A 16398-nucleotide genomic window follows, 5' to 3' on the forward strand; every position below is an offset into this window, starting at 1 on the left:
GAAAGAAAGAAAGAAAGAAAGAAAGAAAGAAAGAAAGAAAGAAAGAAAGAAAGAAAGAAAGAAAGAAAGAAATTATGAGCAAGATAATTCTGAAGCCAGCTTGATTTAGCTCCTTTTCCACTGGAAATTTCAGGCCAGCCTCAAGGGTGTGTGCCTGGGATCTGGTTTGTCCCATGTGGTTAGTCCATTTTAAGAATGATGCCACACTTGGGTTGCTCTTTTCTCCACGGTTGCACATCTGGGTTCAGTGGCCACCTCCCCTCCCCGCCCTGTTGGTCCCTGGTGAGAAGGAACTTACCCTTCCTTCCCTGTCCTAGAGCTCCGAACTTCTTCTGCAGGAGAGGAAAACTGTTCGGGTAAGAAGTGTATCAGTGTGGACGTTGGTGTCTTTATTTGTCTTGCATCCAGCTTTGAGCATCCACGGCTTCTCCAAGTCCCCCAGCAAAGGTTGGCTGTGCTGGGGAAGATGGAGCTTCAGAAAGCTTTTTGGGAACTTGAATGAAAGTGACAGAATTGCCCCCCCCCCCCGCCAACAAATCACCACCAACTGTAACCTCCAACCCACAAAAAGGGATAGGAAAATAGATGTAGATGATGAGTTGAAATTAAGAAAAAAAACCAAAACACTCACCTTCTGTTTTATCTGCATACAAAAAATTGAAACAATTCATGATTTGGGTGGAGTGGTGATGGTAGTTTTTGTTCTTTGGATGCTTACCCCTTGCCAGCTACAGTAAACACTTTATATGGAATCTTTTACTTAATTTTCCCCAAAAACCCTAGATAGTGGATACTGATATTATCCCCATTTTATAGATGAGGACGTTGAGGCTCTGTGGGTTTTAGGAGCTTGTACAAGGTCTTAAGGGGCAGAGATTTAAGTCAGGTGTCTTTCTCGTAGGAGACTTGGCTTCTGCCAACCATGCCCTACAACAGTGCTTTTCCCCCTTTAGTGTGAATCCCCCAGAGGCTGTATGAGCACTGGGATTGCTGACCTCACTCCAGAGTTTCTGATTCTGGAGCGGGCTGAAAACTTGCATCTCTCACCAGTTCCCCCGATGATGTTGATGCTTCTGGTTCAGGCACCGCACTTTGAGAACCCTGACACCACATCCCACTTTTCAGAAAATAGTATAAGCACCAACTTTGAAAGTCTGGAATGAAAATGCCTGAGGTTGGAACTGAGCACTGACTTTAGACCTGTGCACAGAGAGATAACAGCCCCGGTTTCTAGAGCATCTCTTCTGAGAGCATGGTGTCATGAGACAGAGATAATTGACCTGTTGGAGGTTTTATTCTGGTATTCCCTTTGCTGCCCGACATTTCCGAGAATACAGTCACACTGCATCATTAAATAAATGTACCACCTCCATTCACTCATACTAAAACTCCATTTTTGAAGTTCAGTAGTTTTCCATTAGAAGGATGACATTTCATTTTCAAACTATACTTAGTTCAGTTTCTTTTGATTCCGTAAGACCTAGTATATGCTGATTCTGTGGAAACACTGTGACATTGTGTTGGAAAACATCGTCAGAATGCATACTCATGAGCCCATAGGGTAGACTTACCGCAAAGAATTGTTTCCAAATCTTGAATCAGGTCTGTGTCCAATGAACTAATTCAACAAAAACTCTTCGGTGATTTTATTGGTAATAAGAATAAGTAAAAAGTAATAAGGGAAATGTCATTTAAAAGTTTCCTGATTATGGGTACTTCCAAAACAAGAGGCACTTTGAGAACACATTTTTGCGTTCTGAGTTTCACCTGAAGTAAGATTCCAAAGGCACATTTGAAACCTGAAATAAAACTAAATCAGCTTGTCGATAATCTGTTCTGAAGCCTTCTGAGCTAGTTCAGGAGAAAGGCTTTGGCACCTTACTTCTCTGCCACTTAATAGCCAAGATAACAGCCCAGGTGTGAAACCACCAATAAAACAGACAATTGTCCTACAAATGGATTCAGGAAAAAAACAACATCTTGAAATTTGCTGCAGTGCTTTTGCTATAAGAAATGTTATACTATTATATGGAACTGAATTCTACACACATTCTAAAGGGAAACAGAGGGGTGCCTGGGTGGCTCAGTCGTTAAGCGTCTGCCTTTGGCTCAGGTCATGGTCCCAGGGTCCTGGGATCAAGCCCCGCATCGGGCTCCCTGCTCGGCGGGAAGCCTGCTTCTCCCTCTCCCTCTCCCTCTGCTTGTGTTCCCTCTCTCGCTGTGTCTCTCTCTGTCAAATAAATAAATAAAATCTTTAAAAAAAATAAAGGGAAACAGAGACTGGTGGTATGTGGGGCTTCCTTTTCCCAAATGCCTTAGGCAATATCAATTCCAGAGGGAGAACTTTAAAACAACAACAACAACAGAACTTTAATCATCCGGTGACTTCATGAGTGGTCAAACAGTTTCCTTCAGTTTTGAGTCAGGAATAAACTACCTGTGTGCTGTTTTGTGCTGGCAGCCGCAGCTAGACATATCCAGAGGCTGAATTTTCCAGAACCAAACCAAGGATTCTTGCGAGCTTCTATTTTCCAGCACATGGTAACTGGAAGCTATTTGCTAAAGACCAAGAACACTCTTTGTTTTTCTCATGAACCGACTGCTGCATTGGAATTAGCACAGTGCAGAGGTGAGGGAACCTCCCTCTGGCTGGCAACAAGGGGCAGGTTGGCATTTTCTTGGAGACCCTCAAATGAGGAGCAGCGGCGGGTTGTGCAGCCTTGCAGACACTATTGCTCTGAGACTGTGTCTTCATCTCCTGCCTCCAGCACAACCAAGGAAACATTCAGGGCTGTTCCCCCAGGGAAGTGAGGTCCAAAGGGATGCTTCGGAGGATTTTTTTTTTTCCCTCCTGCATCTGTGGCTGCCCAGAGGTATATGTCAGCGTGTACAAAGCAAAGCCCCTGTAGTGTAAAGTAAGATGCTCCCCAAAGCGGTTTAGGAGACTTGGGCTGGTGTGTGTGTGTGTGTGTGTGTGTGCGCGCGCGCGCGCGTATCTGCAGAACGTGCAAGCAAAAGCGCTGAAATGCAGCTCTCGTCTTTGCCTGCAAAGACTCGCTCCACGTCCCCCTCTGCCCAGCGCACTCGGGGAGCGCCAGGGGGAGTCCTCGCGGGCCAGGGCTTCCCGCGCCCGGGGAGCGCCGAGGGCTCGCCTGGCGGAGCTTAGCGCAGCTCGCTCGGCGCTGCCAGCCAGAGCAGCGGGCGGGGGTGGACACTGGGCTTCTGTGTGCCAGCCGCAGCCGTTGGCTGGCGGGCGCCCAATCCCGGGGCATGCCGCCGGAGGCTGGCCAGGACGCACGGTGAAAGACGAGTTGGTGGCAGGCTTGACAGCCCCCCCCGCCGCCCCCCCCAGTCCCTCCGGGCTGCCCGCAGAAGCCGGCGGCTGGAGCCTCGGCGGTCGGGCCCGCGGCGGCGGGGCTGGGCTAGGCTGCAGCTGCGGGAGCCGGGCCGCCCCGGGGTCCCAGGGAAGGAGGCGGCATGGCTTCGGTGTTCATGTGTGGAGTGGAGGACCTGCTGTTCAGCGGCAGCCGCTTCGTGTGGAACTTGACCGTGTCCACGCTGCGGAGATGGTACACGGAGAGACTGCGGGCTTGCCACCAGGTGCTGCGGACGTGGTGCGGGCTGCGGGACGTGTACCAGGTGAGCCAGGGCGCGCGGCGCCCGGGGGCCTTCGCAGGATGCCGGGCGCTCTAGGGAAGCCGGTTCCACCTGTATGATTTGCTTCTCTCTCTCCCTCCACCTCTCTTGTTTTAAACTCCTAGCGGGCTGCTTGACTCCTGGGTCAAATGTTCAGCATCTGTGGATAACTGTTGCCTGACAAAGCTTGTGATTTTTCCCCATTGGGCACGGGGACACTTGCGAGTTAGTACCAGCATTTGCAGACATCTGTTACAGAGCCATGGTGTACTGCCTGGCACTTAGCTAAGAAAGCTGTTGCTTTGCAGCAGAGGGTCTGCGGGAAGCGACTTGGACATTCAGATGATTCCTCCTTTTTCGTTTTATTGGGGTGGATGCAGGGGGGGAGCATTTCAGGACCAAGGATTTCACACCAATTTTCGGTCAGAGGGGCCTTGCTGGATTTGCATTCTTTCTTTTGATTTTATTTCGGTTTTCCATCAGGCAGCCCCAACTTGCAAGGCCGAGCCAGGAAAAGCTGATTCTGTGTCTACTGGCTTTTGGAGGAAGGACAGCAAATTGTGAACACTTTGCAGGAGGATGATGGTTAGGGTAGGGAGGGGTTGCCTGGTGGAAGGTTGGAATGCTTACCTTCGGGTTTACTCCCCTCACACAACACAGCCTCTTTATTTCTCTGCTAGGTCCCGTCCTGCAGGCAAAAAAATGCAGCAACTTTGTTCAACTAGGAGACCATTCATTTTCTCTGGGACTGCAGCTTCCCTGGATTTTTTTTTTTTTTTTTTTTTTTGACAGTCATTTGTGAATTTAAAAGTCCTTTGCTTGGATTGGTTAATATCTTCGAGGTTTAAAAAAAAATCTGCATTGCATTTAGGAAGATTATACCTAGTGTTTACTATGGGACTATATCATCACGTCTCCTTCCCTGTGATGTGGAAATAGCTCTGTTACAGCTCCTGGATTTCCCCTACCCTGACCGCATGCCCACTATGGCTATCATTTATATCTCATTGTACTGAGTCCTCTATGTGATCAAGCCTCTGGTTTTGACAAGCTGTAGTCTTCCAACCATCAAGCAAAATGAAAAGAGCAGCACCTGAGGTTAAATGGTGGAGGGGTCGCGGGGGGGGGGGGCTTGTAAAGAATCAGCATCCCCTTGTCATCATTGATGTCCAATCATCCTTGTTACAATGTGAGCAGCATTTACTTCATGCTTTCAGGACTTCTGCTTTAGAGAACATGTCTGTGATGTCTTGCATTTTGGGTGAATCCAAAAGCCAGGCTGAGATGCAGGACAGCCTGTGGGGGTTGAGAGTATTATGGAGCTGTGGACATATCCCCTCTGGCCACGGTACACAGATCACCTAGCCTTTTAGAGCCAGATGTGTCTGCCTCTCAGCCTTTTTGTCTTTCGGGAAATCATTGTTGCGTTAGTCTGTAGGAGAAGTGACCCCCATAGAGTTTTGTTTTTGCTTTTTAATGTTGGAGAAACTTTTTAAAAGGAGAACAGGAATATTAGAGCCAACCAAACAGCCTCTATGCATCTCTCTCCAAGGTTCAGGGGACATATAGCTTATTTCTTTTGCTGTTAGTGACTAATTAGGTTAGGTTCCTGAATCCTGAGACCCCCTTCCATGAGTTTTATCAATCATTATTTGTAAGCAAAACAGCAACTTGAAGGACTATCCTACTAAATTGTAAGTTTTCTCTTCTGTGAAAGGGATGGTGACTGAGCCAGTACCTTCTCATGATAATAAGAAAGGACATCTGATATAATGGTGGCCATTTTTATGAGTATAGTCATAAGTAGGAAATGATCTCTAAGTTTAAAGTTTCTTGTGCTTTGGGAGAAGTAAGAATTCTTAAAATATTTTAAAACTTGGGAGACTCATAGGTTTCTTAATTGCACAACACAAGTTAATTGCTAGCAAAGAAACACCATTTTCATTAATGCCTTTTAAATACTGAGCAAGAAAGTAGTGACTTAAATTGTATAGAATTGTAAAGCAGTAAAATAAAGTGGTTAATACCTTAGGCTCCAAGTCAGACACAGGGATAAATCCAACCTTTGCCTGTGTTTGATCATACATAAGTTACTTTATCTTATCCTGATTCAGTTTATCATTTATAAAATGGGAAATATAATAGTACTAATCACAGAGGTTGATGAAAGAATTAATTGACATGTAAGATATTTAACACAGTACCTAGAGTTTAGGAAGCATTCAATAAATGTTATCTGCTCTGTCATTTGGGATTTATAGTAATAGGAAACCCAACTCTAACCTACAAAATAAAAAGAAGGGACTTATGACAAACCAGAATGTTTAGTAGTTGAATGAACTTCAGGTATGGTTTGATCCAGGCACGATGCTTGTTGCCCATGATTCTTTCAGCCTTGTCTTGTTCATGTACTGGCTTTTGCTTTAGCTGGTTTCTTCCCTCATGATAGCAGATAGCTGCAGCAGTTCCATGGCTGAGATCCACATATGAACCCATCCAGAAAGAAAAAAACATTTCTCATCTCCACCAGCTATCAAAAAAAAAAAAAAAATTCCCAGTTTGCGCTCTGCTAGGTTAACTTAGGGTTGGTACCCACCCCCAGTGCCTGCACTGAATGGCACAGGGAATGGGATTATAATTCAGGCATTCTCAGTGAGAGTGATAGGACCCCCAAGAAGCAACAATTATTTCTTGGGAGTGGGAATGGGGCACAAAAAAATCGTACTCTTTTTGTGTATAAAGCACAGATATACATACCTAAACAGATATACAGTATACTTTCGGCATTAGAATTTGCAGGGGGTGGGGATGACTAGCAAACAAAAAACTATCTACAAGACTCCTTAAGACAATGATAATGAATATAACTGTTGAGAAACACTAATTGCACTGATGGGCTTAGGCCAGTGGGGGAGCAGACCCATTTCTGCAGCTGGGCGTGAGGTTAGTCCCAGGCAGACCACATAGCTGCCAAACAATGGGGGAGGGTCAGTGCTCGGTTGGGGGGCAATCCGCAAGGTCCACTGCACCTGCCTTCTTAGAATCTCAAATCTAGAGCTCTTTAAACAAAATAGTTATTTTTCTAGGTAAGTACAAAGATTAATGGCAAACACATTTCCAAGTATTTTGCCACAGTAATTCAAGTTAACGGGGTGGGGGCTCATCATTAAAACACCCTTATTGCTATCTAATAATTATGATTTCTAAATCAATGTTCAGTGGTACTGCCCGGTTTACTGGCACATGAACTGGAAACACCATAGGGTTACATATTTTATTGGACCCCATTTTTTTTATCATCTTGATAATAAAAAAGGTGTCATTTTTCTTGCTTTTGGGCTGAATAGTCTTTGTGGGAAATCCAGGGCTCAGTCACTCCAGAGAGAAATAAGGGTGGTGCAGGAGATATTCGTTACATGAAATACCTCGCAGTTCCCTGGGGGTGTTCTGTTTATTCATATACTATAAGTGAAATAAGATCCCCCACCTATTCATACGGAATTTGGCAACAACATCATTGCCTGGCTGGTACAGCTGGGAAGGCATAATTTCTTTGGAATTGAACACTTCCTCTACGTCTAGATACTGGAGAGGCATGAGACTTAATTTGCCAAAAACCATGAATAATTAAGAGACTAGCTATAAGGCATTTCTGTAGTAACACGACTAAATAAAGAGCAGGCAGAAGCTGTACTAGGGCTGCCTTTGAACAAAGACTTACTTTATGAGTGAAGGTTTGAATTTGGTTAAAGTCGCAGGCTGGGACATTCACCTTCAATTTGGGACTAAATCTTAAAAGCTGATTCATCAGCCATATATCTCTCCTGCTGATATCTTGCCTGGATGGGTTCCGTTATAGCAATTAATTAAGTTTAACAAACAACTGAGGTGGAAAATGATGGGAGAATGTGGTTGAAAAAAATCAACACCTTTTGCTTTTTATTCAGTGTGACACGTTCTAACAAAGCCCTCAGTTTGCTACTTGGGATTAAGTTTTCCCCTCATCCCCAACACCTCAAAGATAGAATTTCTTGCTAACCCTGAATGGAGTCGTTTCCAACAGGAGGTAACAGGGACAGAATCTGAGATATTTAAGTGACTGTAAGAGGCTGGGTCAGCTCCCCTGAGGCAGGCAGTTGGCCCCGAGGGGTAGCAGACAGAGCAGACCAAGCAGAGGCTGTAGGCTCCAAGTTTAGCAACTTTGACCTTGACCAAATTGCTTTCCCTCTTTGAGCCTCCTGGGTAAAAGGGGAGAACTTTAGTACCTGCATAATGGGCAGGATGAAAAGTTCATGAGATAATATCTATAACACTGAACATCCTGCCTGGCACAAGCAAATGCTCAATTAATGTTAGCTCTTGGGTATGTATAGTACTTAACACCAGACCCATAGAAGGTCCTTGATGAAGGGTAAGGCTAAGGGAATTACTATTGTTTTTATAAGTGATACTAGTTCTCTGGAAACTAAATTCCCATCTTTGCAGGCAAGGATGTTAAGGAAGAGAGACTGTGTATAGGGTGAGCCTTGGGATTTGCTCTTGTATTCATACAGTAGACCCAAATTTTGTTTAAGCCAATACAAAAACTCTAGGAGATCATAGACAGCTCCCATTAGGGTCTCTAAGGAAATAATCTCTCTATATCCAAGACCCTGATGATCCATAAACTGGTAACACATGAACTTTGCCTCCCACTACATTGGCTGGGAAAGACCAACTCCCCCAAAAGAAAAGTTCCCCATTGAGCATTCTGTGGCCTGTGTGCATCTCAAACCATGTATATTTTGCTTGTCCCCAGCCTTCACTCTTACACAGACTAGAAGAGGGGCTGACAAACTGCGACCCACAGGAGAAAACTGTCTTGTCTCCCGTTTTTGTAAATAAAATTTTAGTTGCACACAGCCCTGCTCATTCATGTACATGTTGTCTATGGCTGCTTTTGCATTACGGTGGCAGAATTGAGTCGTTGTGCCTTAACTACTTACAGCCAAGTAGTTGACAAAAAGACTATATTGGCCACAAAGTTAAAAATACTTACTGTCAGGTCCTTTACAGAAAGTTTGCCAGTTCCCACACTAGAAAAAAAGCAACATACTGGGTAGAGAATGCGAGAGGAAGAAAAAGTCCAAAATTTACTTGTAGAAAAAAATAGAACTTGAAGGAATATGAAAGAATTTTCTCATCAAATACCTAGTCGCCAGGAAATTAGTGAACAAATATTCAGGATGGGTGTTCAGGTTACTTGTACTAGGTCCTTCGTTGTAGAACATGATTGGAGTTAGAGATTGAATCATTCTCTTGTTGGTTTATTTGTACCTAAAATAATGATCCAAGTGCTTACCCCAGCTCTGCTACTGTGCCAAGGCATTAGCTTTTGACACAAAGTCAAAATAGGCATTTTTCCTGCCCTTGATGAATCTATTGTCAAGGAAGGGAGATAGTTAAGGAAATGAAACTCTAGGCGCACAGTGGAGGAGATCTAAATCAGACTGGATTAAAGCAAAAAGGGAGGGGAAGGGAGTCAAGGAGGCTTCCTGGAGGAGGTAATTCTCAAGCTGAGGTTTGAGGGACAAGGAGGAGTTGGATGGATGAAGAAAGGCAGAAAGGCATTTCAGGCATAGGAAAACATGGCTTTGGGGGGATTATAAACAGGTTTTTAAGGCCGATGGGGAGAGAGGGTGAGGGGAGAGAAAGAGAGAGAGGGAGTTGGAGTCAGAGACAGAGATGTTGATTGAGAATAATTCAAGTCTGAACTTGAATGATCTTTTACTTTAGGATTTTGATGTTTTCTTCTTCAGAACTTTGGGGGCAGGGGAGAGGTTGATTTAGACCCATCCCTGGCAGCAGTGAGGCTGATAGATTTGGGAGCAGGTAGCAGAGTGGAGGCGGGAAGGGGAGCTGGGAGGCTGTTGCAGTGATACAGGTGTATCAGTCAGGAGAGGGGAGGTTTCGCTCTGACAACAAACAGTCCCAGTATCCTAATGGCTTAAAGAAGTAAAGGTTTGTTTTTGGTTCACACTACTTGTCCAATCACAGGTTGTCTCTAAGCTCTGCTCATCACTGTCACTGAGGTTCACAGAACGTTCCTGCACATTACCAGTTACCAGGATAGAGAGTGAAGAGCTCTTCGGGGCTTTACACTGGCAATTAAGTGCTTGGTCTCTAAGTAGCTCATGTGACTTCTCGAAGGTCATGGGTCGGAGCTGATTATGTAACCCACTCAATCACAGGGGCTAGGAAAAGCGAGCCTACCATGGTACCGCGTGAAGGCTGATGCAGATTTGGTTCCTGAAACAAATTCGCAAGCAGGATGCTTACTAGAGACCGCACTGTGATCAACACCTGTAGAAGGGACTAGAAAGAAGCAGGAGAAGCAGAGGAGAAATTGGGCTACTTATAATTCAGGCTCAACAATGGCTTCAGCTGCCCTCATGGGTAGCTCTGGAAGAGAGAGCTGTCCCCATCTGGAACAAGAGGGCTGTTCTTCCCCCCAACCTACATCAACACATCATTAGAAGTGGGCTGCCCTTGAGAATGTGGAGTGGCCTTGACGTAGGCAGCTCTTTAAGGGAGGGCAGTCCCCAAAGGGGGCTGAGAGCTGTCAGCTCAGAATGCTTCCGACAACTGAGGGAATAAGTCTGGACAGCACATCACAGCATCTTCTACGGATGCCTGCCCAACAGGTGCCAGGATCAAAGCCTGAACTGAGGAAGGGCCCACGGAAAGGAAGTGGGGAGTAAGGATTGCACTGATGTGAAGGATGTAGAATCTGGCTTTATTTTAGAACAAGGCCTGCCGCTCAGAGCAGTTTCCTGATTGGATCCTACCCTGTTGAAGGGATCAGGCAGCCATGGAGTCAGTTAATAGCAGTAATACCTACAGAAAGGAGACGAAACTTGGCAGATAAATGAAATACGAGTCTCCTTATCATCACAGAGAAAATTCATCTGCCATCTTTTCTGGTAATCAAAGCCTAGGGTTTTATGGCGAGGAACTGAGATGCCGAGATCCCCAAAACTAAGAAAGAAGACTATCTTAATGTTCTAGCCCATCACATCACATGATGGGAAGACTGTAAAAGACTGTATATTTAAAATCAACAAGATCGGTCTCCGTATCTTTGAGAAGCATTTTGGAACTTCTGTTGCACAGCTTGAAAAACACAAAGTTAAGAATAGACTCTCCTGCCTTTTCAAATCAGCGTTTGTTTTTCCTTATACCGGCTCATCTTGGTAGAGCTGCAACATGGGATAACTTCCTGTTTATCTCCCACTGTGTTTGTTATGAGCATTAGATTGGGGATGTCCAATTTGGTGGTTGTGGAAAAGTGTGAATGATTCGAATGGGAAACAAGAGAGGTAGTTCTAAATTTTGTAGACAAGGTAATATGTAATGCAGGGGAAGGAAGCAGAAATGAAACGCTCATGAAAAAAATTCAAGTTGACATCCATATGTGATTACATATATGTGTGCCTATAGGTGGTCATATGTAACAGATAAAAATTCTGGGCATCCTTGAAATAAACTTGGCATGAAAGAGGCTGATACATGTGATAAATTATATTGTGCCATTTCCCCCCAATGTCCTAATCATTTTCAATCTCTTGGATTTTGTGTTTGGGCAAAGCTTCTTGCTTAAATAACTGTTTTTCCTTAACTGGTGCTTTTCTATAGTCTCACTGCCTTGATTTGGCTAATAGCTACTAATTATCTAGTAGCTACTGTGTGCCAGGCCTTGTGCTTGGCACTTTGCATGTGTTATCTTAAAATAAAACAAAAAACCCTTAGGGGATTTTTTCAATATCGAAAAATATAAAAGATAATATGAGTAAAAGTCCATGCACCTACCTCTCAGTGTTAAGACATCTTAATATTTTGCCATGTTTGTTTAGATACATTTTTGAAATATAATAAAATTGGGGGAAAAAAGAGAAATATAATAAAATTGTGTAGAATCCATTGAAACCACTCTTGTACTTCTCCTGTCTATCTCTCTAGAATCCTACCACCAAGTTTGTGTTTCTCATTCCTGGGCATGTTTTTATAATTTTGCCACATATGTTTGTATGTGTTAATATATATAAACAATCTGGGCGCCTGGGTGGCTCAGTCGTTAAGCGTCTGCCTTTGGCTCAGGTCATGATCCCAGGGTCCTGGGATCGAGTCCCACATCGGGCTCCCTGCTCAGCAGGAAGCCCGCTTCTCCCTCTCCCACTCCCCATGCTTGTGTTTCTGCTCTCGCTATCTCTCTCTCTGTCAAGTAAATAAAATCTTTAAAAATATATATATAAACAATCTATATTACTTCTGTGTCTGTCAAATTTATATAAAGATGTATTATTCTGCTACCTTATTATTCTCTCAACAAGCTTTGAGGATTTGTCTCTAAATTCACTTCAATCCCGATATTCCATTGCATAAATATAACCGATCTTTTGTTGGTGGATACTTAGGTCATTTCCCATTTTTCAGTATCTCAAAATACTGCAGTGAAAATTTTTATGTTTGTCTCCTTGTGCTTATGAGCAAGAACTTCTCCGGGGTATGTACAGAAGATCTTTAGCTTTAGGAGATATCGTGCCTTCTCTTTGTCCTTGTAACGGCACTATAGGATGATATCATGAACCCCACTTTATTGGTTTTACATACTTATTAACTAATAAGTCACGGTGTTGGAATTTGAACAGTGCTCTGGCTGACTCCAAGGCTCAGCCTCCTGCCACTGACTTGCTGCTTTATTTCTGAAAAGGTAAACAACTCATAAAAATAGAATCTTATCGGTTTATTCACTTACTCATTCACTCAGCAAACACTGGGTGGAAACATAGCCTGGCACTCAAAAATGCAGTCGATACACTCAGGCTGCCTGTGAATTCAAATCTTAACTCACCTTTTGTTACCCGTATGAGTTCTCTGAGACTCAAATTTTTTTTTCTGCTGTAAAATATAGATAAATTATAGCATCTCACTTAAAGTGTTTCTCTCCCAGGACCGTTATCAAAATTCACTGTATTGCTATTTTCAGTAAGCAGTGTTAGATAAATGTGCGGATGGATGGTTGGTTGGATGGACGGATTAGTGCCTGGCAAATCGTTATCTTTATATGTGCGGTGTGCTCAATGTCTTAGGTATATGAGGAACCACTGAAACCCTTACAATCTGCAGAAGTCTGTGCTCCTCCTTCCTCCTCTCTACCCCAGATTAAGAACTACAGGCTAGGGTGGCAAGCAGGACAGGGGCCCCTGAGCACTGCAGAGAGACACTGTTCCCCCATGGTTGCATGGCGCAGCTTTTTATCCTGAGACTGACATCTTCTGACTCGGGCACGAGAGCAAAGATGCTCACAGCTGTTTAGTTGTTTTCTTTCTTTCTCTGCAACCGAAGCTATTAAACTTTCTTCTTCTCAACCCTGACCCCTAGACTCTCATGCACGCAGGCTATGGGACCCCACTGACGGCTGTCTCTCTCATCTGGGTAAGCTCTCCTCCGATGTGACCCTGAGATTTGCAACTGCTAAGGAGACCCAGTAATTACAAGCATCATGCTACCCTTGGGTAATGTAGCCAGCAAATATTTTTATAGAAATGAGTTTGTCTCATTAAAATGTGATTAGATGCTTATTATCTGAGAGAGAAAAGGGCCTTGATAAAATAGGGAAATAGAATGAGCTGTAGTCAGCTGGACCTGGTTTAAAATCAAGGCTTCATGACTTACCAGCTGTGTGACCTTGAGCCAAGCTGCTTAATTGCTCTGGGCCTGTTTCTTTACCAATGCAGGAGATAAAATAAATAATACTTACATTTACATGGTAGGAAGGTTAAAAATTACATGGGTTGAGAAATGGTAGCTTTTGGGTTGGGAAAATGGGGACTCCTTGCACAGACTTGATTCTAAGCCTGAAGTAATCATGCTAAAAGTTATATGAGTGCCAAGTCTGACCATGATGTAACTCCAAACACAGTCATTTCAGAGCGGTGTGACGTGGGCAAATTACATGACCTCTCTGTGCCTCATCTTCTTATGCATGAGATGGAAATCATAATAGGACCTATCTCCCAGTGTTGTTGAGGGGCCAACACAGATAAGTAAAGATTTCACTAGGGGGGCTGGCCCGTGGTAAGCATTTAAAAAGTGTTAGCGATGGTTATTTCTTAGTGAACATTTTCTACGTGTCAGACATAGTGCTAAGCACTTCATAGCCACCGTTTCATGTAATTCTCCTGACAGTGACATGTAACTGGTATTATGGAACCCACTTGGCAAACGTGGGAACTGTGTAGAGCTGCTGAGTAACTTGTCCAAGAGCAAAGACTGGAGTTCAGTTCTGTCTAAAGACAAACCCCATACCCTCAGCCATCTCGTGCAAGGGGCTTAGTTTACAAACTGTTCAGCCCCTTCCTTTGCTCCGTTTGCCCACCTGACGCCCAGGACTTCCCCAGGCTCCATCTCTCCCTCTACCAAACCCTGTAGCCATATCAGGAATCAGTGAACTGGTTGGGACTAAACGGTGTATTTTCTCAATCGAGGCTCCAGAAGTAATTCAGCTCACGCCATGCTCATATCTGAATCCGTCCAGTGACGTCCCAACTCAGAAAAAGCCAGCCTCACCAAACCCGCACCCCTTTCTTGGGTTCTCTTCACTCCCCAGCTGCCAGCAAACATACTCAGCCTCTGGTGGTAACTCCTCACACTCGTCCCCTAACTCTTCTGCAGCGACACTGGCCTTCCCTCTGTCCAGTGCGTTCCAGCCTCAGAGCCTTTGCCCTTGGGGTGTTGTCTGCCTGGAACCCAGTCACCTAGAGTCCACGGGCGTGCTTCCCCCCTCACTACCTGCAGGTCTTACCATGTCACCCCACCTGCCAGGCCACCCCTGACCCTTCTCTATCCTGCTCTATTTTTCTTCCTAACTCTATTGCCACCTGACATTAGACCTTTGTTCAGATGTTCTTGTGCGTTGGCCCAACCAGAATGTTAGCTGAAGACATGCCGGGACTTGGCTTTGTTCGCTAGAGTAGCCTCAGCTCCTGGAACCTAATAGATCCTTCAGAAATACCTGGTGACTAAATGAACAAAGGAATCTGCTTTACATTTTAAGAAGGTCACTCTAGCCATTCTGCTGGGTATGGCTGGGGAAGGGTAAGACAATTAGGACGCTGTTTCTTTCTCTCTTTTTTTAATACTTTTTTTAAAGATTTTTATTTATTTATTTGACAGAGACAGAGAGCACAAGCAGGGGGAGCTGCAGACAGAGAGAGAGGGAGAAGCAGGCTCCCTACTGAGCAGGGAGCCTGATGCGGGGCTCATCCCAGGACCCTGGGATCATGACCTGAGCCGAAGGCAGACGCTTAACCGACTGAGCCCAGGTGCCCCAGGACGCTGTTTCGGATGCTGGGGACCTGGGTAGGAGCGGCGGCAGCATGTGATGCAGGGAGACACTAAGAATTTGGAGGAGGAAAAGGTAGCATGAGGGGACCTCTGTCCAAAGGGAAAGGTGATGGCTATAAAGTTCTGGAAACTTCATACAGGGGGAAAAGCCATGCAGGTCGAAATGTGTTTGTATGTGTGTGTTTATTGTTTTTCGCTATTGAAAATAGCCCCAAGCCAACGTTCAGTATTGCTGATTGAGAATATATCTGTTTGGGTTCTCTGATGTGTCTGTGTTCCCAGCTCATTCACAAGGCAGTGTTTTGGATAGCAGAGTGGATTATTTCCTGCAGGGCCTGTGACAATGGGCTCACCCGAGGACCCTGGCTTTTGTGGACAGCCAGCTGCGAGTCCCCGGCGGTGCCCAGCCCAGGGTGGGGAAGTTGGCAGCTTCTGCAGTTCTTGTCAGCTCCGCTGTCAAGTGATCGCCGCTTCCTGTGCCCAGCCCTGTGGTTAGGTTCTGGAAGGTGCCCTGTTTTGCCTGACGAATGCTAACAGGCACTTCAGACATTTTGCTTTTTTTTTTTTTTTTTTTGGCATTCTGTGGACATTGCTTGTCACTCTGACCCTGTCTCCTGTCATTCCCATCCACTGGAGTTAAGGATAGGAGGACTCTTTGGATTTGCCTGGATTCTTGGTCTTCATTAGTGTTTAATTAAAAGCTTGCTTCCCCTAGGTCTTTGGCTGTGTCCGGGCTTTTCAGAATTCTGCAAGCACAGACAATATAAAGCGAATTTGACCCTTTGAGTTACAAGAGCTGGTTATTGTGTCTAATTATCAACCTCAAATAATGACAGACTCATAATCCCCAGCACAAAGAGTAATACTAGGAATTTCCCAAATAATTCCTGAAGACAAAGTACACTTACTTTTAATAAATAGTCTAATACCAGTTTTTAAATGAAATTATTGTTTAAGTTTGAAACAATTTAGTCAGGATATAAAGAATCTTAACTCTCAACTCATTTAAATTTATGGGGTTCTTTCTTCCTGAAGGTTTTTATATATTAATATTTTTAGGTCTCAATGCCAGATATAGTTCTAGCCAAGCTCATAAGATTTTGCTCTCAAATACCTTTTGGATATGATACTTTTTAGTGAATGTGTTTTTCCTTTAATAAACTTCAGAAGCCATCTCCGAGTTTCCAGAAAAAAATTTTTTTCGAGATGTTATTGCCAGAGTCTGAACAGTGCCCTTTATTCACAACCAAGCTGGATCCATTTAATTTTTTTTCAGGCTCCTACACTACATTAGGTGACAAATACAGCAAAACTATGCTACACATTTATGCTGTAAAATGTGTTTTAAACAAATCAAATTTAATTATGGTCTTTCTG

At 44.2% G+C, this 16398-nt stretch overlaps 1 protein-coding gene across 2 annotated transcripts in view; it reads left to right on the plus strand.

The window, feature by feature from the left end:
- Positions 1-16398, plus strand: part of FRMD4B (FERM domain containing 4B) — a 253901-nt gene that overhangs the window by 75984 nt on the left and 161519 nt on the right. The window contains exon 1 of one of the 2 annotated variants that reach the window (XM_034997610.1): positions 3354-3639. The exons of the other annotated variant lie outside the window; for it this stretch is intronic. Within the exon in view, the coding sequence (XP_034853501.1) occupies positions 3478-3639 (162 nt within the window). The 5' untranslated portion in view covers positions 3354-3477. Of the gene's footprint in view, positions 1-3353; positions 3640-16398 lie in introns of those variants that run through there. 2 annotated transcript variants of the gene reach the window in all.

The sequence above is a fragment of the Mirounga leonina genome, unplaced genomic scaffold (genome assembly GCF_011800145.1).
Source record: "Mirounga leonina isolate KUSES-001 unplaced genomic scaffold, KU_Mleo_1.0 Mir_94, whole genome shotgun sequence".
In the NCBI taxonomy this organism is placed as follows: Eukaryota; Metazoa; Chordata; class Mammalia; order Carnivora; family Phocidae; genus Mirounga; species Mirounga leonina.